At 46.6% G+C, this 25507-nt stretch overlaps 2 protein-coding genes across 5 annotated transcripts in view; one reads left to right on the top strand and one right to left on the bottom strand.

The window, feature by feature from the left end:
• POLH (DNA polymerase eta) overlaps positions 1-12495 on the top strand; it is a 34532-nt gene extending 22037 nt beyond the window's left edge. For both annotated transcript variants that reach the window (XM_039231248.1, XM_039231249.1), the window contains 7 exons: positions 1421-1590; positions 3048-3151; positions 4339-4458; positions 5214-5337; positions 5883-5948; positions 8848-9017; positions 11012-12495. In XM_039231248.1, coding sequence (XP_039087179.1) covers positions 1421-1590; positions 3048-3151; positions 4339-4458; positions 5214-5337; positions 5883-5948; positions 8848-9017; positions 11012-11900 — 1643 coding nt within the window. In that variant the 3' untranslated portion in view covers positions 11901-12495. The remainder of the gene's footprint in view (positions 1-1420; positions 1591-3047; positions 3152-4338; positions 4459-5213; positions 5338-5882; positions 5949-8847; positions 9018-11011) is intronic.
• GTPBP2 (GTP binding protein 2) lies at positions 11159-25010 on the bottom strand. 3 transcript variants are annotated; one of them, XM_039231252.1, is made up of 12 exons: positions 23195-23386; positions 21405-21431; positions 20945-21129; positions 20477-20585; positions 20119-20316; positions 19638-19812; positions 19258-19477; positions 18692-18827; positions 18277-18335; positions 17512-17683; positions 16918-17082; positions 11159-11226 (listed from the first exon to the last, which is right to left on the bottom strand). In XM_039231252.1, exons 1-12 carry the CDS (start codon positions 23378-23380, stop codon positions 11185-11187), a joined length of 1674 nt encoding a protein of 557 aa, XP_039087183.1. In that variant the 5' UTR covers positions 23381-23386; the 3' UTR covers positions 11159-11184. The 3 variants fall into 3 exon arrangements, with proteins under 3 accessions (XP_039087183.1, XP_039087184.1, XP_039087181.1); XM_039231253.1 differs by lacking the exons at positions 11159-11226; positions 23195-23386 and adding exons at positions 14930-16704; positions 24790-25010; XM_039231250.1 differs by lacking the exon at positions 11159-11226 and adding an exon at positions 14930-16704.
• Positions 25011-25507: the final 497 nt, after the last annotated feature.

Here is a 25507-nt window from a genome sequence, read left to right as displayed (position 1 = left end):
GCCCAGTGTGGGGCCCCAACTCACAAACCATGAGACCATGACATGAGTCAAAGCTGCTTAAATGACTGAGCCATCCAGGCACCCCTCATTACTGTCTCTTTATTTTTTGTTAATGTTTTATTTATTTCTGGGAGAGAGAGAGAGACTGTGTGAGCAGGGGAGGGCCAGAGAGAGAGGGAGACACAGAATCCGAAACAGGCTCCAGGCTCCGAGCTGGCTGTCAGCACAGAGCCCGACGCGGGGCCCGAACCCACGAACCATGAGATCATGACCTGAGCTGAAGCCAGACACTCAACCGACTGAGCCACCCAGGCGCCCCCATTACTGTCTCTTTAAACCGGCATGCCTAGGGCACCTGGGTGGCTCTTTTGGGTAAGTGTCTGACTCTTGGTTTTGGCTCAGCTCATCATCTCATCATTTGTGGCTAGAGCCCCATGTCGGGCTCTACGCTGACAGTATGGAGCCTGCTTGGAAACCTGTCTCTCCCTCTCTTTCTGCCCCTCCCCCTACTCATTCTCTCTCAAAATAAATAAGCTTTTTAAAAAAATGAAATATTTAGGGGCACCTGGGTGTCTCAGTCGGTTAAGCGTCTGACTTTGGCTCAGGTCATGATCTCATGGTTTGTGGGTTTGAGCCCCGTGTGGGGCTCTGTGCTGACAGCTTGAAGCTTGGAGCCTGCTTTGCATTCTGTGTCTCCCTCTCTCTCTGCCCCTCCCCACCATGCTCTGTCACTCATAAAATGAATAAACATTTTTAAAAATTTTAATAAGTAAATAAACCAGCAGGTCTTCATTTTCTATATACCTACCTCCCTTGCTCTATATAATCATTTTTTAGACTTTTTCAAAACTGACCAGTTCAAAATTGGATAGTAAGATATTTTCAAAGCCCTGAGTCCAAAGCTGTATCTAATTTCAATAGCTTATCAGAAGAATAAAACTAGTGTCTCTGATTGGATTTTAGCTACTCATCAGGAGAACAAATATCCAAAAATATATAAATACATATATTTTGAAGTGTGAGTTAATTCTGAATATTTTCTAATTAAATAACAGGATTCTTGGAAATGTGTAAGCGAAAGTTGGAGGAAGAAAGTTCCAGAGAACCAGAGAGAGAAAACAGATGTACTTTTAAATCATTGCTCATGAAAGACAGTATTAATATACAATATGTGTTGCATATTAGAACTCTGAGGTTCAGCCTGTGCTAAAGCTAAGGCTGCTGGAATTGATAGGAAGGAGACATTGATCTCTTAAGTCCTGAGAAATCTTGTAAACGACTGCCATTTTTGTATGTGTGTGTGTGTGAAAACGTACATTCTTAAAGTACCCTGGAATCGAAGCATTTCTCTATTAGATAACACAGATAAAATCCTGATTCTAAAAAAATAATGTCTAAATACAACTTTTCAATTTTTCAGAGGAGATGCGAAAACAAGGCTTATTTCAATGGCTTGATTCTCTTCAGACTGGTAACACCACCTCTCCAGACCTGCAGCTCACTGTCGGAGCAATGATTGTGGAGGAAATGAGAGCAGCCATAGAGAGGGAGACGAGCTTTCAGTGTTCAGCTGGAATTTCACACAATAAGGTGAAGGCTAATTATAGGTTTCAAGGAGAAACACAGATATCTGTAGTTAAATACAGCAAGGATGGATATGAGTGGGACATTTAAATCATTACATGTATTCTTTGAATTGGGCTTCTACTTAAAATTCATATTGAGGACCAAATAAATGCCTAAGTAATTCCTTAACAAGGAAAATGTCATTAAACATGTGCTTTCCTAAGAAACAAGAGGAAAATTTGGCAGAAAATGCTTATACAGTTGTATCCAAAAGATTTCCTTAATGACTAAACTGTCTATAGAAAGGAGGAGGTTAGTCTTTGAATTTTATATATGAACCTATTTCTTTTCACTTTCTTTTTCACAGAGTTTTAGACGTTTTTTTCTGGTTGGGTGAAGGGGGGCGGGTAGGAGATAAAAGTCCTATTGTAATTTAAACAAGACGAAATGTTGCCTAGTAGAAGTTCTAGAGAATCTCTCCAATGAATTTAAAGGATGAGTTTATACTTTTCCTACCAATTATAATTTGTGAACTGATACCACTGAAGCACCTTATTCTTTCAAAAGAGTTCTCAAGGATTTAAGGTTTGGTGTTTTCATTTTGAAGTCTTGTTTCTAGTAGATGTTTGCTATTGGAGGATGATTTTGAAGCCGATCTCTATCACAGATATTTAAATTATGGTAATCTGTGTTAAATCCAGGACTCAAAATGGACTAACCATTAGTCAAGAAATGTAATCAGGGGCACCTGGGTGGCTCAGTCAGTTAAGCGTTCAACTGCGGCTCAGGTCATGATCTCATGGTTCATGGGTCAGAGCCCCGTATCCTGCTCTGTGCTACAGCTCAGAGCCTGGAGCCTGCTTCAGATTCTCTGTCTCCCTCTCTCTCTGCCCCTCACCCACTTGCACGCTCTCTCCCTCTCTCTCTCTCTCTCTCTCTCAGATTCTCTGTCTCCCTCTCTCTCTGCCCCTCACCCACTTGCACGCTCTCTCCCTCTCTCTCTCTCTCTTTCTCTCAAAAGTAAACATTAAAAAATTAAAAAAAAAAAGAAATGTAAATCAATGTGGTAGGTAAAACAGGTTTGTTTCGGCCAGCATTTTCATATGGACACACACAAAAAAATGCACCTTATGTAAGTTTCTTCTGCAGCTTGTCTGGGCTTTTCCTCCTCTTGAAGTGGGAGAACCTTAAGGATAGATGGGAATGGAAAAAAAAAACGACTAAAGGGAAACCGAAAATAGAAGATGTGGAAAGAACAATGAGGATGATGATAGTGGCTCATAGTTTCCACTGAGGATGTTGTGGGACACCAAGCTTTAGAGATGTCTTGAGTTTCTGGTTTTGTTTTTGTTTTTAATGTGGAAACCATTAGTAACAGCCCTTAAACTGTGCCTGTGTTTGTGTGTGTGTGTTAATATTCACCAGCTCTCTGTGTGGGGGAGGTTGACAGTTATGAAGCTTTTATGCTTTCCATGCTCCAGGTCCTGGCAAAACTGGCCTGTGGACTAAACAAGCCCAATCGCCAGACTGTGGTCCCACATGGCTCGGTCCCACAGCTCTTCAGTCAGATGCCTATCTGGAAAATGTAAGTATTCAGGGAGTACATTCAATGTTACTTATATACTTGTGAAAGCACTCTGGTTTCTTCTGTTCCTTATGAAAGACTGGAGCCAGGAAATGTAGGTAACCGGAAAGGTAGAAGAGAGAGAACACAGGAAATTTGGAAAAAGACAGACTTTTTATGTTAAAGAGCCTTCAATTCTGGATTATCTGGGGAAGTTACTTTATCCTGCATTTTACAAATGAACTGAGTTTTAGCTGTATCTTTAACTTCCTTCTAGCGTTTTTATTCAAATTTGTTACTAAATAACAAAAACAATAGGAATTTTACTTCTTTTTTCCCTTCTAATATCATCCCGTGGTGTTCAGGGCTACTGAATTGCTCCCAAAGTAGGTATGAGAGAAAAAGCCAAGTAAAATGAATAACTAGACTGTGCATACCAATTGTGTGTCCTTGATAAGGGCTTATAATATTGTTGAAGGGACAAAATGTCACACAGTTCAAAGGAACCGTGAAAGTGCTATCAAGACTACATGAATATTTGCTAAATGAGTTGTGCAGGTAGTTACCAGAGTTCAGAGAAGAGAAATCTGAGGAGCATTTATGAAAACTGCATGAGATTTTGTTTTGTCAGATGGTAATTGAAGAGCAATTCTGATTTTGATAATGTTTTGAACAGAAAGAGGGGGGAAAGTATAAGGTATTTTCAGTGAGCTGAGACATAAACTCATTTACGTGGACCATACTGAAGAAGATAAGTGATAGAAATAGGACCGAAAAGGTAGATGGAGGACAGACAGATTTATAGGAAGCCTTAGAGGCAAAGCTTAAGGATTTTTATTATATTCTTAAATATAAAAGGTTTTAGTCGTGAAAGGATTTGTTTGGGGGTTGGAAATTTTAATCCCTAAATGGGACAGTAGATCCTTACAACTGAAAGCTTTTTATACAGTTGACTTTGGTAACTAATCCATGACTTTGAACCTTTTGTTTATGCTATTCTTAATCTTCACAGGTCCTAAGTCCCAGGGTATTTGAATTTCTGGAATCATCTAGTCTTATACTAGGAAATTAATAGTTTACAGGAGCAACACGTGCTGCCATTGTCCCTGAACCCTATGGAGAGCTATTTACACAAGCAAAATTTCTTATGTCTGCTGGTAACCAGATATTTATGATGTGACCTATAAATTTTTTGTCTTTTTTGTTAGTCGTAATCTTGGAGGAAAGCTAGGGGCTTCTGTCATTGCAATCCTGGGGGTGGAATACATGGGTGAACTGACCCAGTTCACTGAATCTCAGCTCCAGAGTCATTTTGGGGAGAAGAATGGGTAAGTGATGCCTAATGCTTTTCAATCATAACCTTTATGGAGATGCTAAAGTCAAATGTAGACAAAGGCATCCAGTAAAATTTAGACCTATCTTTAACATTTGTTCCTCGGGGTAATTTCTTTGGCCCTTTTGCTTTGAAATATTAGGTCACTGTGGCCTGTCAGTCTAGAGTAGTTTTTCATTTATCTAAGTAGGTTGACAGGCTTGGATATTTAGAGCATTGCTGTGTGCTGAAATGCTGATAATTCTTTAAAATCTTTTTTTTTTAATGTTTATTTATTTTGAGGTAGAGGAGGAGGGGCAGAAAGAGAGGGAGACAGAGGATCTGAAGCAGCTCTGTGCTGATAGCAGCGAGCCCAATGTGGGGCTCAACCCCACAAACTGGGATCACAGCCTAAGCTGAAGTCAGGTGCTTAACCACCTGAGCCACCCAGGCACCCCTCCCTTAAAATCTTTGTATTTAGACTTATACCAAGAAACTTGGGGATATGAATCAGTGGCTTGCTCAGCACTTTTCCAAAAATACAAATGATGAGCTGGCTTTAAAACGCACAACCATTATCTCTCTCCTTGGCAATATATTCCACTAGCATTCACTGGGAAGGGCAGGAATTTTGTCCGAGGTGAGGTAATACTTAATTTTGGACAAATTTTTCCATTTCCATGAAGGGGACAGCAAGGTAGTGCAATGTAGATATTTTAACAAGAATAATAATTTGCTTTCACCTTAAACTTTTTTTGCTGCTTTTATTAGATCTTGGCTATACTCCATGTGTCGTGGAATTGAACATGATCCAGTTAGACCCAGGAAAATACCTAAAACCGTTGGCTGCGGCAAGAACTTCCCAGGAAAGACGGCTCTGGCTACTCGGGAACAGGTAGGCAGGCATTCTTGACAGAACATTGCCTCTTTTAAGGGGCTTAGTGGGTAGGTTTTGGTAACTGCAGAAAGTTTAGTAAGTTAGTTGGGACTATTCTGTGGTAAAGTATGAAGTTCTTTTTTTTGTGTTGAAAATGGAGTGAACTTGATTTATTATTATTTTTTCCATGATTTATTTTTTCTATCCAAAAAGAAATAAAATGGAACTGACTGAAGTTTGAAATGGAATTACTCATTTTTTTGGTAGGTGACAACTTGGAAGGCCTGGGATATTATGCCTCTAGCTTGTGTGTTTTCTTTTTTCTCAAAGCTGGAACATGCCTGAAGCTCACCTGATGGCATTCCAGCAAGAAAATAAAACGAAAGTCTTGAGCTAGGGCAGGTCAGAGTACTGAAGATTTCTATGATCTGGTGATCCCTTGGTTATAGGGGACTTTATTGCACACTTAACATTTGTGGGAGAACAGAACAAATCCTCCATCTAGTACTATAATAAACCTAGAATTTTTAAATGAAAGATTAAAGTCTCAACACTTTTTTTAGGTACAGTGGTGGCTTTTGCAATTATCCCAAGAACTAGAGGAGAGGCTAACCAAGGACCGAAATGATGTAAGATTTTCTTTATTCTTGGGGTGAGCTTTGGGATTTAAATACCAGCTGTTGGCTTTTATCTTAAGGAGTAGAAACAAAGACACAAAAAGATGGCAGACTAGGAAATTTTAAGAAATCTTTTGGGGTACCTGGGTGGCTCAGTCGGTTAAGGGTCCTACTTTGGCTTAGATCATGATCTCACAGTTCGTGAATTCAAGCCCTGTGTTGGGCTCTGTACTGATGGCTCAGAGCCCAGAGCCTGCTTGGGATTCTGTGTCTCCTCTCTCTGATCCTGCCCTGCTCCTGCTCTCTCTCTCAAAAAAAAAAAAAAAAAAAAACTTTTATCTTCTTTCATCAAACTCAACATAAGACCTGACTACCCCATCTCTCTCATTACTATTTGCCTCTACTCCTTTATATATTCTTTATTTAACCCCTTCTACAATCCTGACTATACAGTGGATCTTCATCAGAGTACAGAGCCATTAAATAGGACATTCTGGGATTAGACTGTAAATTCTGGAACTTAAATACAGTCATGTGACACAGAAGTACTGACAGTTTTAGAGACAGTACGAAATCAAAGATTTGACATCTGATGATTAGTTTCTTTATCCTCTCTTTTAAATAGTTTTATCTATAGATATTTTATATACCACAAATTTCACCCATTTACAGCACACAGCTCAGTAGTTTTGGTATATTCCAGAGTTGTCCATCTATTCCACAATCAATTTGAGAACATTTCATCACTCAGAAATCTTCACCCGTTACCAGTTACTCAGCCCTAGGGAACTACGGTTGTGCTTTGTCTTCAGAAATTTTTATGTAAGTGGAATAATGCAATACATGGCCTTTTGATTGGCTTGAAATCTTTTGGTTAACACATTTTCAAGGTTCACTCATAACTTATATCAGTATCTTTTTCCCTTTTATGAATGAATAATATTCTATTAATGGGTATATTTTTTTTATCCATTCATCAGTGAGTGAATATTTGAGTTTCTACTTTTTGGTTATGAACATGTGTGTATAGATTTTTGTGGAGACTGATGTTTCCTTTCTCTTGGGTATATGCCTAGAGTTAGAATTGCTGGCTCACATGGTAACTATGTTTAGCATTTTGAGGAACTACTAGAGTGTTGCTACACTACAGTACACTCCTAGCAGTGTGAAAAGGTTTTAATTTCACTGTATCTTTGTTATGGTCTTATTTTAGCCATACTAGTGGGTGTGAAGTGGTATCTCATTGTGGTTTTCGGGTGCTTATTGGCCATTGTCTTATCTTCTTTGGAGAAAGCTGTGGAGACCCTTTGCCCATTTTTGAAATGGTTTATTTGTCTCTTCATTATTGAGTTTTAAGAATTCTCTGTATATTCTGGGTATTAAGTCCCTTGTCAGATATTTAATTTGCAAAAATACTTTCTCCCATTCTGTGGGTTTTTTCACTTTCCCGATGGTATTGTTTGGTGTGTTCTCCCGTGTTTCAGCATCTAGGAGTCCTACAGATCAACTGTATACTGTCAGAAATCATCCAAAACTACCCGGTTGCCCCTTGTGGTGGTGAATGTTTCTTCTTCGGTGGGCAATCCCGGTTGTGTTTTGGGCCTATTTGCCTTTGCCCACTAGGTGTCGCTCCGTTCTCATTTCTCTTTACAAAGCTTCATTAGGCTTTAAAAGCCTTCAGGCAACACAGTAGAGATCCCTGAAAATCTCTAAGCTTAAAAGGATTTTATGCCCAAAGTAATTCTGGACATAGAAGATCCTTGTCACTTCACTATTTAAAGTATTCTAGTGGCTTCCCTTCATACTTAAGTCATGTGTAGATTTCTTTTATTCTGTCGTGACCAAAATGATTTGGTCCCTATTTTTCTGTCCTTTCCCCTTTCCCTCTCTGCTGTAGCCTCCACCTCACCAGTAGCCTCCCCTTTTATTTAATACACCAAGCTCCCACCTTGGCAGTTTTGTCCTTGCCATTCCTTCAGCCTAGAGACTCTTTCTTCATATATTCTTAAAATTTCCTCCCTCAGTTTATTAAAGTCCCAAAGGTCACCTTCTTCAAGAGGCCCTTCCAACTACCCCATCACATCAGCAGCCTTCATCACTCTCTTCCTTATGCTGCTTTAAAAAATAGAAATAGAGGGGCGCTTGGGTGGCTCAGTCGGTTAGGCATCCAACTCTTGGTTTCAGCTCAGGTCATGATCACACAGTTTGTGAGTTCGAGCCCCACGTCAGGCTCCGTGTTGACAGTGCAGAGTCTGCTTAGGAGTCTTGCTCTTTCCCTCTCTCTCTGCCCCTCTCCCACTTGTGCTTGCTCTGTCTCTCTCTCAAAATAAATGAACTTAAAAAAACCCAGAAATTTCTTATTTCTATTACACACCTACTTGTTTATTTTCTGTAGCTCCTGCTACAAGTTAAGATCTAAGAGGGCCTGGACTTTATTTTGTTCTCTCCTATGTCTTTATACAGTAGCTGATACATAGTAGGCATTTAGTTCATAGATGTATGGTTTTAGTCAACTGCCTATTTCTATTCTCTGAAGATAAACTCTTATGAACTGTATTTACAAAACGTACAAAAATACAAAATATATTTTTACCAACAAAATAGTTGCTGCTGTTGGCTTGTTTGCCTGAGGGGTATTTCTTCTTACCACCATCTCCCCATTTTCAATTATTTTGTCCTGTTCCTATCACCTGTCAAAATATCCTAGATATTCTAGTATTTCATCATTCAGTTCTTTCTGCTCCAATTACTTCTTATACTAAGAAACAGCATAAAATATTTTTAAAATTAAACAGGACTATTTCCAAACCACTCCGGCACCCTGGTTCTTTTAATTTCCTCTCAAAAATTCAATATATAGAGCCCAGATGCTCACAGTAACTTTCTGGTCTCAATCCTTTTATACCCACAGAACGACAGGGTGGCCACGCAGTTGGCTGTGAGCATTCGTGTACAAGGAGACACACGTCTCAGCAGCCTACGCCGCTGCTGTGCCCTTACCCACTACGATGCTCACAAGATGAGCCGTGATGCATTTGCTGTCATTAGGAACTGTAACACTTCAGTAATCCAAACTGGCTGGTGAGTTTAATTGCAGCTTGTCTTCTCAGAAGACACTTGTACCCTGTCTTTCTCTAAAATGAGTGGGCTTTCCAGCTGGGGTAGGGTCTTGGTGGCGCTGGCTAGTGGGACCTATCACAGAGAAGAATGGCAGAACGCAGCACACCAGGAAAAAAGGCAGCTCGGCTACAGCCTCTTTGCCTACCTTTGGTGCATTTCAGTTCTCAGGGGTGGGTTCCAGAAGCACAGTAAACCAGTCCTGTCTCCACCTTTGTTGCAGTCAGGCAGAAAAACCAATGGCACGTGGGAGTATAGAAACTCAAATTTCAAGGATCTTGAACTTGGGAATTTCCATATTTGACGGCTCTGTCTTAAAATCATCTTCCTTGACAATGCAAGCGACCTATATTCATTGATAATCTCAATCTAACATCCCAACTCAGTTAGTTACAAGCCCCACTGGTAAAACCAAATGTCATATTAAATTTCACTTCATTTGGTCACAAAAAATAACCAAATATATGATTAGAACGTGTTCATTAATTGTTCGGATATTAATGATTCTCAGTATTGGGATCCTCTAGTTATTCAACGTAGCCTGTTACACTGAAAAAAGTATTCCTTTTTTTTTCTTTTGGGAAAAAAAGTATTCCTAATTCACAATGGAAATATAATTCTGCGAGAAACATAAATTGGTTGTTTACTTATAGATCTATGCTGGAGATTATAAAAAATAATAAAGGAAAGAAAAGAAAGGTTTCATTGAACACCTATGTTATTGCTTATCTAACCATGTGAGCACTACCGCTGTATGTGCAGACCCACAATACGATGGAGTCTCTAGGCTGGAATCTTTGTTCTCTATTTGGAATAATTTATTTAACTTTTACTTCCCGGTATATATTTATTTTCAAATACTGAACAGGTTCACTGAACCAAATGATAAATTATGATACTATGTTCATATGAAATCGTATAAATTAACAGACTCTGACCAATACCAGGAGTGTGAAACCTATGGACAGGGAAACATCAAAATGATCTGATTATAAGACCATCCAAAACGTGAAACCAGAGGATAGTGATGTACCGCCATGATAATTTTAAAACAGCATTTACTCTTTACCTCATCAAGGGACTGATCTGCCTACGAAAGCATGTTTTATCTTTTGAAATTCAACTGATGTGAAAATGTATTTGAGTAATTGGACAAAATGAGTAACACTGTGACAGGAATTTCTTGAAATGTCTCTGAGACTAGGATAGGTAATTCCAGTTGTGGGATTTCATGCTTTAGAAGTCAGTTAAAAGTCTGTCAGAAGTAGGGTGAGGTGCTGTCTTCTTTAAAAACAGAATGGGTAGGGGCGCCTGGGTGGCTCAATTGGTTAAGCATCCCACTTCGGCTCAGGTCATGATCTCATGGTTCATGAGTTCCAGTCCCGCGTCGGGCTCTGTGATGACAGCTAGCTCAGAGCCTGGAGCCTGCTTCCGATTTTGTGTCTCCCTCTCTCTCTGGCCCTCCCCTGCTCACGTTGTCTCTCTCTCTCTCTCTCTCAGAAATAAAACATTGGGAAAAATTTTAGAAAAAAACAAAAACAAAAACAGAGTGGGTAGAATGGCTAAGAGGAGTTTGTCAAGAGACTTCCCAGTCTAAATGTTCTAAAGCTTTTTTGCTGCCCTGAATAAAATTTCTCGCCTCAACCCTGAATTACAGCTGTTCTTAAATGTGTTACCTTATGAACACCTAGCAGTCAGGGGACCCAGTTTCTATATGTCTGACGTGGTTAGGTGTTCACCAAGTCAGTGGTTCTCAAGATGCGGTCCTAGGCCAGCAATATCCGCATCACCTAGGAACTTTGTTCAGAGGGTGCATTCTCTGCCTATCCCAGGTCTACTGAATGAGTAATCTGATACCCTAAAATTTAAGAACCATAAACCCTAGAACCCTAATCCCAGTCATTTACAAACTGAATCCGTGACCTGGCGCTAATCTTGTTCCTTTACTTTCTGTACAGGTCCCCTCCCCTCACAATGGTTTTCCTCTGTGCGACCAAATTCTCTGCCTCTGCCCCTTCACCTTGCACAGACATCACCGCCTTCTTGAGCAGCGACCCAAGTTCTCTGCCAAAGGTGCTGGCTACCAGTTCAGAAGCTAAGACCCAGGGATGTGGCCCGGCAGTGACAGCTGCTAAGAAAGCAACCACTTCTCTGGAATCATTCTTCCAAAAAGCTGCAGAAAAGCAGAAAGTCAAAGAAGCTTCAGTGTCATCTCTTGCTGCCACTACCCAGGCCGCCACTAGCAATTCACCATCCAAGCCCTCGTTACCTTTCCAAACCAGTCAAGCTACAGGAATGGAGCCCTTCTATAAGCAGAAGGGTCTACTTCTGAAGCAGAAACCGCTTAATAATCTTTCGATTCTCTTCCCTCCACAAAGTCCACAGTCCAGCCCTAAAAAGTTAACAAACTCTTTTCCAGCAGAGTATCCAGAAGGCACCCCCTTCTGTCCAGCAGTACTGAAGGTAGGAGCCTCTGAAACAACTGCAGGGATGGATTTGGCCCAGAACGGCCCAAGCAGGCTTGCTGCTTTAACTTCCAGCTCTGCTCCGGAAGTGGCTCCAAAGCCTACTACCCCAAGTCTTGTGGCAGCTGAGGACGAGGTGCCCTGTGAGAAGTGTGGCTCTCTGGTGTCTGTATGGGAGATGCCAGAACATGAGGACTATCATTTTGCATTGGAGTTACAGAAATCCTTTATGCAGCCCCAGTCCTCAAACTCACAGGTTGTTCCTGCCAGTTCTCCTCAAAGCAAAAGAAATCCCAAGAGTCCGTCAGCCTCCAGTAATAAACGCCCTAGGCCTGAGGGCATGCAGACCTTGGAATCATTTTTCAAGCCATTAGCACACTAGTGCTGCCCTCAGGCTTGCTGCAGGGTTTTAATATTTTACCTGTAAACTAGGAGATGGAAATGTGTTTACCTCTCAAGGAAATCTGTTACTTTTATGTAAGAAAAATAATCATTAGATGCTGAGTTAAGACTCCCATCTCTTCAGGGGCACAGATTCTAATTGGATTCTAATTCTGTTGCTGACAGAGATGTAAAAACTGACTTCTTGCAGAGATACAACTGCTTGGAGTTTTTAGTCATTATAGGGATGCAGTGTCGGAGTAAAAACGTGTGGGCCCTGAAGCCCAAGAGAGGCACTTTCCTCACTTTTCCTCATCTGTAAAACTGACATAACCTTACTGATTATTGGAGATCAAGGACAATGTGCTTAAAGATGGCACAGAAAAGAAACTGAGAAAAAATGCTTTAAAAAGATTTTTCCTCCAGCTCTGCAACAGGGGCAGTTCAGATAATGCTTTGGCCAAAATGTGAGGTTTGAGAATGTGAGGTGAAGACCTGAAACCCTAAGTTGATAACTAGTTTAGGACAGGGCTGTGTACACAGAAGCTGCTCAATAAAAACTGAATTTCATACAAGTAACCCTACTATGGCCACAATTTTAGCCACTGGCCCTTCTACCTCTTATGTTTGGTCTAATATAGAATGAGATTGTTCATGGACTAGTTCAGAAACTCTGTTTAGATTGGGTAAGTCATGATCAGAACTGGATCCTCTCTAGAATCTTGCTAGTCAGGGGACCTGGCTGGTTCAGTAGGTACAGCATGCGATTCTTGATCTTAGGGTTGTGAGTTCAAGCCCCATGTTGGGTATAGAGATTACTTAAAACTAAAATCTTAGAAAGGAAGGAAGGAAGGAAGGAAAGGAAAGGAAAGAAGGAAGGAAGGAAGGAAGGAAGGAAAGGAAAGGAAAGAAGGAAGGAAGGAAGGAAGGAAGAGGAAAGAAAGAAAAAGAAAAGAAAGAAAGAAAGAAAAGAAGGAAGGAAGGAAGGAAGGAAAGAAAGGAAGAAAAGGAAAGAAGAAGGAAGGAAGGAAGGAAGAAAAAGAAAGAAAGAAAGAAAGAAAGAAAGAAAGGAAGAAAGAAAAAGATAATCTTGCTGGTCTGAGTGTGATTTTGAAGAGCAGCAGCAGCAGCAGCCGCCTCTGATGGGAACTTCTCAGGAATTGTCTCAGCCTCAGCCTCACTGATACTGACCCAGATTCTCCAGGGTGTTTGAGGAATACTGATCCATAAGATGCCAATGGCAAGGCAGTTTTGTAGAGGGCAATGACCTTTCCTTAAACCCTTAACTACAAATGTAAGAGGTAGTGCTTGGCTTTCAGGGTCAATGGCATGTTCATCTCTTTCCTTCTGATGTTTGAATATTTAGCTTAGGGTTTAGCATAGCTTTCTGCAGCACTTGTCTATGTCAACAGTTCTATATTCTTTTTTTTTAGAGAGAGAGCAAGTGGAGGTGGGAGGGACAGAAGGAGAGAGAGTATCTAAAGCAGGCCGCAGGCTCAGTCCCACAACCCTGGTATCATGACCAAAATCAAGAGTCAGACGCTCAGCCTACTGGGCCACCCAGGGCCCCTTATCGTACCATACTCTTATTCTCTGTTCTTATATGTGGGAAGTCAGCTTTTTTGATATGGGAAACCTTGAGTTACACAGAGAACCCAACCGAAGATGAACTGAACTGGGGGGGTGGGGGGGAGTGGGTAGGAAGAATGCCATACACATTCCACCTCTCATACTTACACACAAACCAACTGCTTTTAAAGCTTATTTATAAATTAGGGGTCTGTATTTAGTGTGAAGAAAGCGGGGAGCATTTGAAAACCACTGAGTCTAGCAGGAAACTATTTCTTCAAAACTATTTTCCTCTTTTGAGCTAGTTGAATGCAGTGTACCATGGCCCTTTCTCTACTAGATTTATAGTTTTCTGAAGGCAAGAACTCTTGCACATAAGAGGTGCTTGATATTCACTGGATGAAACATATGTAGTAAACAGTTTTAGATGATTACTAGAACTGGAACAGTAAAAATGTACATTCTACTGATGGCAGTGATGGGCTGCCTTATACATCTTTTTATCCTCCTAAACATTCCATTTTTGTAGCAAGGTAGAGCTCAGTAGTTCCTGAAGATGTCGCATTAAGTACTGAGATCATTTTCTAAAATTTCCTTTCTTAATCTGGTGAAAAGGGCCTTTTTTTTTAAAGCCTAAAATGAAGCAACAGTCTCCCTTGGGTACTGTACACATCAAATGGAACAAATTTTTAACACTTTGATTGGAAAGAGAAATTGTGAGTTGAAACATTAGTTTCACTGGACTTCTGAGAGGCCAGGACAGGTGGGGGTAGTGAGTAACCAGTAACAATACCGGCAGCGCACCTTCTATTTTCTTGGAGACGCCAACCCTGCCCCAGCATAGTGGCAATAAGCCTGTGGAGGTGCCAGCAGACGGACACATAAAAGTCAGTGTTGGGTGAAAGCTCTGTTACCTTTTTGCTGAATACAACCTTTTCTCAGAGCTGTTTCTCAGCAACTGTACAGAGGGAAATAAACCGCTCTTCGTCCCCGACACAGGAGGAAGTTCTTTAACCACGGGCTTCTTATAGTAGCCAGGTAAGCCAGTGGGATTTTTTTTGTTTTTAAATTTTTTTTTTAATGTTTTATTTCTAGGAGAGAGAGAGAGACAGCGTGAGCAGGGGAGGGTCAGAGAGAGAGGGAGTCACAGACTGAAACAGGCTCCAGGCTCTGAGCCGGCAGTCAGCACAGAGCCCGACGCGGGGCTCGAACCCACGAACCGCGAGATCAGGACCTAAGCGAAAGTCGGACGCTTAACCGACTAAGCCACCCAGGCGCCCCAAGCCAGTGGGATTTTTAAAAGCAGCAGAGCTTGAATAGTTAGGGAAGCTATTACTTTAATACCCTGGAGACAGAATGCCTCACTGGACATTGGGCCATGTTTATCATTAAATTTCTTTTGCAAGGATCACTGCTCAAAACGCAGTCCCATAAAACATGACTGTCAGGTACTCTGAACACAGAAACAGGAAGAAAGGACTAAGGTGTGGCCAGGTGGTTCCAAGAAGCCACTTTAGGCTACGTAAACCTCACTTCGAGCTCTTCTGCACTGTGAGGGAAAGCGTGAGGGCCAGATGACCGTGACTCTTAAGTTCCATGCTTTAGTAAGGAGCTTGCGTGCTAATCTCCAAATCTCTGACCTGGCACAGAAGCGGGCTCCCCAGTGCGGAGACCATAGCCAAGTGGCCAACTCCTCAGGTGCGGGCTGGTTACCTGTCTCCACTGAAAAGGCGGCAGTTTTGCTTTCTAGTCTGCTTGCTCAAGAGCTATGCAAATAAGCCAGCATACCCAGGTCACAATACTGGAACGCGGAGGGCAGGGGAGGGACAGGAAAGGGAGAATGGGGAAGGATACCAGATGGGCTCTTTGCTCCATCCAGGGCTCAGCGGTGCTAGGGTTTCACTTGTCTCTAATCCTGAAGAGGAATCTAGCTCTGGTAGCTGAGCCTATATCTTAAGCATAAGCACGGTGTGTTCAATAAAACATTTTTATTCTGTACAATATATATGTGTGTATTTAAATATATATATGTATGTATATATTTATATTTATATATACGCAGAGAAACCTGAACCAACAAATCCCTGAGTCCGGGGAACCCAGGACATTAACAAAGGGAAAGGAGAGAGTCCATGCCCTAAAGTGTAGGAAATATGGCAACATCTTTCCCTTTCCTCCAGGTTCCCTGCAACACAGGGAGGGCTTAACGTGGGAGCAGGAAGGGTGGAGGGGGTAAAGGATGGCAGGATGGGGAGCTGTGGGTCAGGTCCCCAGTCACTAGTCTGGGAAAGTAAAACACTGTTTGATCCAGCACTAAAACCAACAAATCACTGCAGAGGAGGGGACAAGACTGATTGACATGCAGCTGACCTTCGGTATGCCAAGCCTCCGCTCGGCAGCCCCACGCCTGGGCCAGCATAACAAATAGCACCTGTGGGGCCTATGAGCAGAAAAATGGAGAATGGCCCTTGAGTGAAGGGAAGGGAGACAAAGCTGAGGAACAGACCTCATGCCTCAGCACAAGGTGGGGAGCACTGTCCCTGTGCCATTTCTTCAGACCCTGGGCCACCACCAGATGGCCGGGAGCAGCCGTCTTTTGTCCACAGTCAAGTAGAGATGGGCAACTTACATGGCCTTGAGAAGAGGTATAGAAAAAGGAGTGATTTCGAAGTCCACCCCCAGTTGTGACAATTCCTGAAGTGCAGGGACCACACTGGCGAAATCATGCCCAGTCCAGACAGTAGGGTCAAGGTGGCGGCGGTCAGCTCCCTCCGGTAGACAGGCCATGGAGTTTCCCGGGTTGATGAGCCAACCAGGTGGACGCAAAGCTGCTATGCACTGCCCTGAATGCTCCTGTCTTCTTGACAACCTCAGGACTGCCCCTCCCTGGCCACAACAAGCTTGGCACCTCTCCAGAAAGGTGGCAGGGAGCAAGGGGCAGAGAGCACCGGTCTCTCCCTAGCCTAGTAACACACAAAGCCGCCAACGGGGGCAGCATGGCCAGAAGTCACCTTATATATTGTAGGGACAGCAATAGAGCTGTGCCTGCCTGGAGGAGTTCAGAAGCCCATGTTGGCCTGGGCCTCTCCTGCTGCAATGGCTTGCACATCAGTGACATGGCCGATGCCCTTGGTGACACCCTCCCGGAACAGCAGCTTGGCGCCCACCTTCAGGTACTCGGGGTGTTTCAGGAAGCGGAAACGTACCACTGCCTTCTCCCCTGTCCGCAGCTTGTCCTGCAGCAGACACGCCGTCACTGGTCCTGGACAGTACTGCCCATCCCACTCTCTACCAGCCTTGGCACTCCACCCGCAGGGGCCTATCAGGCTTCCCCCCACCCAGAGAGGGGCTTGGTCCCCTTTACGGGATCAGGGAGTTCTCTAGGAGTCTGGGGCCAGGCAGAATTCTGACTTTTCCCTGGAAAAACAGTGTGGCTGGGGCCCTCTCACCTTGGCATGGATCTTTTCCACCACTGCCGTCTGCCGTACGTTGCCCACATGTACGGTCACCTGGAAGCCTCGCCGGAACGTGGTGGCATGGAACAGTAGCACTATCTCCGCCTCGAACACTGAGCAGATGGTGGGATTCATCTCGGGGCTCACCATCACCATGCCCTGGGGAGGCACAGCCCCCACACCAAGGGCAGACCTTGCATTAGTCTCTCCCTCCCGTGCCACCCTCACCCCCTTTCCAGCTCCTGAATTTCCTCTTCCTCTAGGACTTTGAACACAAAGACCTCAGCAGACAATATTCAAAACTCGCCACTTAAAACCCTTCCTTATCCCTCCCACGTCCTCTAATCCCTCTTCTAACGTGTAGTATTTTTAAGGTCCTGGATATTCAGGTTGCACGACAATGATCCATACTGAAGTATTCTGAGTATTCTAAGCCTTTTTCACACAGTCTGTGTAACCAGCTTACACAGGGGGTTAGACTGTGTTTCCTTTGAGTTCCTCTGAAGCATCTTAGGTGCTTCTCATTCAAACAGCCAGTGTCCCAGGCGCTTCTCTGTGTTCCCTCTCCAACCCATCCTCCCACCTCACCTTGCGAAGAAGGGCACGGTCAAAGTCCCCGAGGGCCAATGTAGCAGCCTGGCCAGCTCGCAGCACACGACAGGCAGAGCGGTTGCGCTGGATGCTGCATACTCTCAGCTCCAGGAAGCTGCCATCGTCCGTGGGGCCCACCACCAGCTGGTCCCCCTCACGGCAAATCCCACTGTAGCACGGAGGGCAGGTAGCACAGCATCAGCCAAGGCCCCCTACCTGCTTCTCTGGGACGGTCACCCAGAACATTCATTCCCTTCTAAAGCTGACTCCCTCAGGTTGGGGGAAAAAACCCTAACCTCTGGCATGGAGGCAGGGGAGAGGCCCCAGTTCAAGGTTCAGACTCCAAAGGCTAATACCTGGAAAGACCAGTAGTGATGACTAGAGAGGTACCTGCTGCTTGGACACTGAATACCCAGTCCCTGAAAGAGCAAGCTCTCCCCTTGGGTTTCACCCCCTGCTCTGAAAAGAGTCATAAGGGATCTTATAATTCCCTATAAGAAAATGAAGTCAGCTGAAATCATCTGGGGCTCAAGACCCACATTTCTCCCTCAGGGGCCGGGAGATGGCCAGTTAGCAGCAATACTGCTCCTTGAGCCAAAAGACTAGCTTTCTCTAGCTCTTCTCATTGTGACAGCCTGATCCAGAAACAAGCACATAGTTTAGACAGGCTCTGTTCAACTCCAGGGTCCTCAAGGCCATGATCAAGTATACGGGTGTGTGAGGGCTTAATGGGGTAGGCAGCAAGAAAACCAAGCCATTCACCTGGAAAGCGTCCCTCCGACAACGGTCCCCACCTCTGGTACTGTGTAGATTTCATCCACCTGAAACCAAAGAAAATGCTGTCAACAGCCGGCCAAGTCCAAACGCTCAAAACAGGCTCAGGGCTCAGTCAGAAATAGTCCCTCCCAGGGGCGCCTGGGTGGCTCTGGTCAGCTGGGCGTCTGACTTCCGGCTTGGGTCATGATTTCACTGTTCATGAGTTCGAGCCCCACATCATGGTCTCTGCTGTCAGCACAGAGCCCACTTCACATCCTCTGTCCTCCCCCACGCCCTCGGCCCCTCCCCAGCTCACATGCATGCTCTCTCTCAAAAAAAAAAAAAAAAATATTCAAAAAAAAAAAAAAAAGAACTAGTCCCTCCCAGTGCCCCAGCTCAGGCCTGCTGGGTGGCCAATGACCTGAAACTCCGTCAGCTGCTGCATGAGCTCCTCCTGCTCCTTGCTGTTGGTAAGTGGTGGCAAGATATTCAGAAAGACTTTGAGCAGGTCCAGGCTCTCCCCAGACACGCTGGAGAGCGTGAAGATAGGAGTGACACTGTAGAGGAAGGCACCAAATGGACAGATAAGGAAACTTGTAACAGGAAGCAGAGGGCAGAGCTCCATGCATGCAAAGGTGAGCTTCTGGGGCGGGGCGGGGGTGGGGGGCAGGGGCACCTCTCTCCTATCTGCTAACCTTCTCAGGAGCTGAGTCCTCTCTCTGTGAGCCAGCCAAGGAGTGTGGATCATGAGGCTTATCCCAGGGACCAAGCAAGACAGCGAATGCCTGGCACTTTGTCTCCTGAGTCCCAGGCACTAGCAAGGCTCCAGGCTGGCTACCACACATTACCCCTCCCTCCCCACAACCCCAACCAGAAAAACCACAGAACTGAGACAGAACTGGTCTGGACCTGGGGTGGGACACCACGCTCTGGGGCCCCATGACAGCCTTCCCTTTGGATGAGGGCTCTGGCATGAGAAAGGCTTACTTGGGTGACTGGGCAAACTGCTGGGCAGCCGTGACAGCATCATCCTCAGAGGTGACCAGCATGGGGACCTTGTGGCAGCCAGGCTGCTTGAGGACCCGCTCCAGCTGTCGTACTGTCCTCTCCACTGTGGTCTTGGCGCACAGGTCCACTTTGCTGACCACGATGAAGAAGGGCACTTTCAGGGCCAGGGCTAGCCCTAGATGTTCCCTTGTGGTGCCGGCTGCCTCAGAGAAGGAAGGCAGGCAGTGGGAAAGAAGGGTGAGAACGTGGGAGGGAGCAGGGGGAAAGGGAGAGTTCGTTCGGCTCCCGGATTTGAGGAGGCCCAGGGTAGGAGAGTCCGCAACCCCCTCCAGCCCCGTCCCGGCTGCAATGCCTCGTACCGATCCCAGTATTAGCACTGACGAGGAGCAGGGCACAGTCGGGGCAGTATGAGGTGAGGCCAAAGATGGTGGTGTGCAGGTACTTGTGGTGGCCTGCCAGGTCGATGAAGGTGATCATCTTGGAGCTGCTTTCACAGATCTCTTCTGCCGTCCGTGAGTCACTGTAATTCACCACCTGGCCCAGAGCCCAGGGCTCTCAGTGCCCCCTGCCCGCCTCCCCAACCCTTTACGAGTCGCCAGGACCTAAACCAGTCGCTGGGTGACCCTGCCTCTTAACCCTGAGCCCCATTTCAGCAGACTGATTTAATTCAGTGGACTCCCCATTTGTTTCCTAAGGAGACAGGGCTCACTCAGTGTCCCTCAGGGTCGTCTTCTACACTACTCCAGAAAGTCTCCACACTCTGCCCTCGGACACTGTCCTTCACCACTACCATCCCATCCTCAGAGTCTGGCCCCACTGGGTCCCGCTGATTTCATGCACCTCTCCCTTGCTGTTAAAGCCCAGGATCTCGAAGCTGATGCTGGAGGTTCGGCCAGACTGAATCTCATGCAGGTGGCGGAAAAGGTTGAGTCGAGCCCGGCCCCGCCCATTGTCCAGCTCTCCCTGGGTCAGGACTCCGAGCAGAGTCGACTTCCCTGAGTCCACATTGCCCAGGACGGCCACACGGAGGTCTAGGAACTGTGGATGAATTTGCCAGAGGTAAGGGCTCCAATCCCTTCCATCTCTCCACGGACGGTTGAGTTAAGGGCAGTGACACTCCCCGGGGACCAAAGAGTAACTTGACCCCCTGGTTCCCGGGCCAGTGAACAACCTGCCATTGGGAAGGGTCTGTGCTCACCTGCTGGTTGTCAGGGACCTTTCGTACCAGCACCTCGGTGATCTTCCGGGGCATGTCGCTATCATAATCCACTTCTCGCTCCCGAAGAACAGTGATGTCTGCCCCAACCCTGTCACAGCAAGGCCATACTGCCACACCTCACCTTTACTCTCCTGCCCCCTACCTTCCACCTGTCCACCCTCTGGGCCAAATGGCCTTCCCACACCTCCCAAACACCCTACTTCACTTCCTATCACCCTCCAATCTATCCCACATCCTTTGAAACAAACAAATCTTAAAGCAAGGAGCAAAAAAGCCTAGGTCCATCACGGAGGAGCCCAGAACACTAGCCTTCCCCACTTCAGCCTTTTGTCAAGAGAAGGCAGCAGAAGGATAGGCCCTCCTTGGCCCCTCGGCCCAACATGAGTGGTATTCGTGCGTCTTCTCCAGAGCCAGGTGAGGAGAACCGAGGGGGAATGGGAAGCATACTTCTCTGCCATCCGGTGCAGGGTCTTGAGGGATGCCCGCATCTCCTCCTCGGCCAGCCCCACCAGCAGCCCATTGTCCTCTACCCCAATCTGGTAGACAGCCTCACCGCGGCCCTCCTGGAGCCGCCACTTCATCTGTGTCACCAGGTGCTCAAAGCGGTACTGGGATGGATTCACCAGCTTCAGCTTAGGACAGGTGAGGTATCATAAGAAAATGAGGTCAGAGATGCTCCTCCTAAATAAAGCCACATGCTTCGCACCTGTCCCGCTCCAAGGATCAGGACCTCCCTTTCCTCCTTAAACCCCCTCATCCCTGACCTCCTCTAGCAGTGAGTCCCCCTCAGCAGAATGAGGTGCAAAGCTCTTACCCTGAATCAGAGCCCTAAACTGCTATATCCCAAAACTGGACGGATCTCAGAAAAATCACTCCCCCCCAAACACACACCCAGCCTAAGACTCACTTTATATTCGATGTTTCCATCTTCAGCCTGAAAAGAAACAGAAAGCAGTTATGACACAGTGTCCTGCCCCAACTTCTACTTCCCTCTGATTTCTGCTGGGGCCCAGGCAGCTAACTTGAGAGAGCAGGAAGCTCAGTGGCACCTGCTTAGATAGGTGCCTGCCAAAGGTCATTGGCAGACAAACTCTCTACTCAGCCCCAATGGACCTCTCTGAAGGAAAGGCCTCTAGGAATACAGTGAGTCACCCATCCAAGCCAGAAACTGAACCCTTAGCGCCTCCTTTCTTTGAGTACTGGTGGCACATTCTTCCTACATACAAGATCACCCTTCCTTTCCTCTGGGGCCTCAAACTGTTGTCCCCAGAAGTCTAGATCTCCTCCGTGTTCAGGCTGCTGAGGCCCTTCTTTGCTACTGGTCTGGGAGACACCAGTTCCTTCCTGCCCACCCCTCTCAGCTGATGTCATCAAGAGTAAGAGGCTGCAAGAGGTTCTGGACCAGAGCCAAGGGTAAGCTCAGTACTGGTCACTATAAGCCTGATGAGAGAGGAGCCCAGATAAGATAAGAGGCAGGGCTCCAAAGTTGGGGCTGAGATGAAGAGAAGAAACTCAGAAAATGCAATAAACTAGACTCACATGCCTGGCAGAGGTGAAATCCCGAATCCACCCACACAATTTCCTCTGGGTCTTCCCTCTATCAGGTGACCTGCCACAGAAGCAACCTGTTTGCCTGAGCCTTCCCCTCTAGGGTGCAACAGGATGAGAGAGTTGCTTGTTCTCCCTGTCCTGCATTTTGGCACTGCTCCTCCCTGGCCATTTCTTTTTCTTTCTTCCTTCCTGTCGTCATTCCATCTCTCTGAGGCCCTCTGACTCCTAGGCTCTCACAGGTCTTCACCCATAATCTCTGCCTCAAGGAGTATAAGGGAGATCATTTCTCATTAGCAAAGACCTTCCTTTTTGATCATTTTGCTAAAAATGAAAAATTAGGATGGGTGGCTGCAGGAAAGAGTGCAAGGATGATTGATGGTCTAGGCCAATGGCTCTCAAAGTGTGGTCCCAGGACCAGGTAGCATTAGCAAGGCCTGGGAACTTACAAGAAATACAGAGTATCAGGCCCACCTCTGACCTACTGAATCAGAAACTCCAGGGGCGAGGCAGCAATCCAGGGGATTCTGATACACGCTAAAGTTTGATAACCACTGGCTTAGGCTCTTCCCCTGGATCCTCCTTTCTTAAGAGGGACGAAGTACAGTTACTCTTGGCCTTAGGGACACACAGAGCAGGAATGTGGAAGTTGTCCCTATTTCTTCATAGGATAAAGGGCAGGAAGACCTAAACCTGACTGTTGTCTGTTTCCATATTGTGTACTCAGGGATACAGACGGAACATACTGCTCTTTTCTACACGAGCAGTTCCCTGTGGAACAAGTTTAGAAAACTCTGCCTCCTCATCCCAGGATGAAGTCTCTCTCCCATCACAAGGATGAAGCGCGGGTATTTTACTCTGCTTTTTCCAAGGGGATGAAAGTGGGATCCTCTTTCCCCACTTCTCTAACTGGGGTTACTGGATCAGAACAGGAGGGATCCTCCTCCCCACTCTTCCTCGTGGGGTCTGTCTGACACCAGAGGGAAGGTCTTCCCTGGGGTCTTGGGACCGGAAGGAAGGGTTCTCCTCTCCCCTCCGAGTTCTGACACCGGAAGGGGGTATCTATTCCCTCCGTCCCGCCTCCCTGGAGTACCGGGACCGGAAAGAGTAGTTGCCTTTCACCCGCCACTTCTCATAGGAGGAGCTCACCTCGGGGGGCAGGTACGGAGGGTTGTTGGCTTTGCCCCCTCTGTTCCTTCCGTTCTTCTTTTTCCCCTTTGGGCCCCCGCAGCTGCTGCTGCCGCCGGCCCCCCTAGCCTTAAGGGTTCCGCCCACGGCCGGGCCTCCTCCGGGCCGGCAGCAGCCGCCGAACAGCTCCGATACCCGCGAGTCCATCCGCCGCTGCCGCCAGCCCCCCGCCCGGCCCCTCCCCCCTGCCACCACCACCACCACCACCACCGCCTCCACCGCCTCCGCCGCCTCCGCCGCCCCTACTGCCACCGCCGCGCCCGGCCAGCCAGAGAAGAGCGGGGTGGGGCCCTGCGCAGGCCACGCCCCCACTCTTCTCGGGCCCCGGTCGCGTCAGAAACGCGCAGGGCACCACGGGAGATAGAGTCCTCAAGTCTGGGATCTCCCTTAAATGAGCTGCCTGGTGCCCTACAACTCCCAGGAGGCATTGCGGCTCAAAGGGCCGCGGGGCGGCTTCGGGGCGTAGGCAAAGGCATAGGGAAGCCTAGGTGCGCAAAGGCCTAGGGGAGCTGTAGTCTGGTTCTCAATCTCCGTGCTGCCAGTGGGTCTTTTCCTAAAGCCTCCTTAAGGGGAAGTTTAGAGCCCCGCGGGCTGGGAGTGGGACAGTCACCCAAAGCGGAGGGCTTACTTCAGAATCAAGCTTTGTGGGCACTCCAGAGTTTGGGCCCTTAGCGAGATCCCAGACAACAGGTTTTGGACCTGAGGAGCTGCAAAATTCAGGGCGACTGATCCCTCCAGCCGGCTGGCTCCACCCCTGCCTCAATTTCTTCCCCGATTGCTGGCGTGCCGTCGGGGTGAGTCAGGGCGAATGCCAGGGCGGAGGCAGACGGTGGTTAGCCTAATTACGGCTGTTATTGTTGCGATGATTATGCCACCTTTACACAGTAGTCACTGCTTTATTACCAGGCTGGCACCCTCCGGGGGCTGGTTTTAGCAACCCGAGACACCGCGGTGCCACCGACACGAGGCCCGAACCCGTAAACCGGCCTTGCAGCCTGAAGGCTACAAGGATGCCCGCCTCCGAGAATTACCCCTCCCCTTTGTTTTGAAGTAGAACCAATCCCGGCACAGCGAGTTTAGTTTTAAAATAACCAGGGCTGTGGCTGGGGCCTGCCCCCCACTTAGGGCGGGGCCGGGGCTCCGGTTACATCAGCCACCGCTAAGGCTGTGGCCGGGGGAAGTAGCAGGTAATAGAAACTTGGCCAAGGGCCCAGGAGATTACTGACATATGACTCTCTTGCCAAGCCATCTCTCTTGCTTTTTAGGGCTCTTGCAGTCGGCAGAGAGTAAACACACTCAGCGACAGAAACCAGTGTACAAAGACACTAGAAAGGCAGAGTGGAGAAGCAGTTAATGTTGCTGGGCTGGGAGTCAGGACGCCAAGGTTCAGTTCTTAGCCCCATGGCTGTCTCATGATTCACCATTCACCCTATGTCCACTTCCCCTCTTTCACAAACATCGAGATGCTCTCACACAGTCAAGAAATAAAAAAGGCCCTTCCCTCCAGATCTCAGTTTTCCTTGGAAAACTACAAGCAAGCACCAGCAGTGGCTCACCTCTGGCGATCCTTTCAGGAGTTTAGACCCGGTGGAGTCCATGGCTTCCCCTCAACCACAAGGACGGTGGCAGGTTACTGATCATTTGGTTGCTGTCCACATGGCATAACTCCCCAAAGCAATGGGAGTAGAAGGATCAAAATCTGCAAAAGGGCCGTAGCACATCCAGCCAATTTTGTGGTCTTCAGTGGTTGAAAGGACACACGACTTCTCTCTTCTTGCCCCTGTTCCACTGAAGGAAGGTTATACTGCAGAGGTCAACTCCAGCCAGTGGCACAGCCCCTCCAGAAAAACTAATAGAGGCTGAGACTGAGGAACTCAGTAGGAGATCTCAAGAAGGATGGGGGTGGGAAGGGAGAGCCAAGTCCATTACCCCAGCATTCTCACCACCACCAGCTCTGGGCTCTCTTGATAACCAGGGCCTGCTGGCACTCACCTGATAACACTCGTCCTCTCGTCTTCTGGAGTCTTTCAACCACCCAACACACAATTTCATTTCCTCCATCCCAATCCCCTTGTCTCCTAAGTAGAGAACTTCTTTTTAAGAGATGGGAGGGGATAACCCATTCTGATATCCCGTTCTTGAACAATATAACTTACCACAGACAGGAGTGGAGGCTGGCAGAAGAGTAAACTAAACGGGGTTGGTCCTGGGAGGATGGAGGTGGTATATGTGTTTGGTTTCCTGGAGGGGTTGCTTATGAAGTGCTTATGAGGT

This window comes from Hyaena hyaena, unplaced genomic scaffold (assembly GCF_003009895.1).
Source record: "Hyaena hyaena isolate Hyena2069 unplaced genomic scaffold, ASM300989v1 scaffold_55, whole genome shotgun sequence".
Lineage (NCBI taxonomy): Eukaryota > Metazoa > Chordata > Mammalia > Carnivora > Hyaenidae > Hyaena > Hyaena hyaena.
Note: the sequence above shows the minus strand (reverse complement) of the source record. Positions and strands in the feature narration are given on the sequence as shown.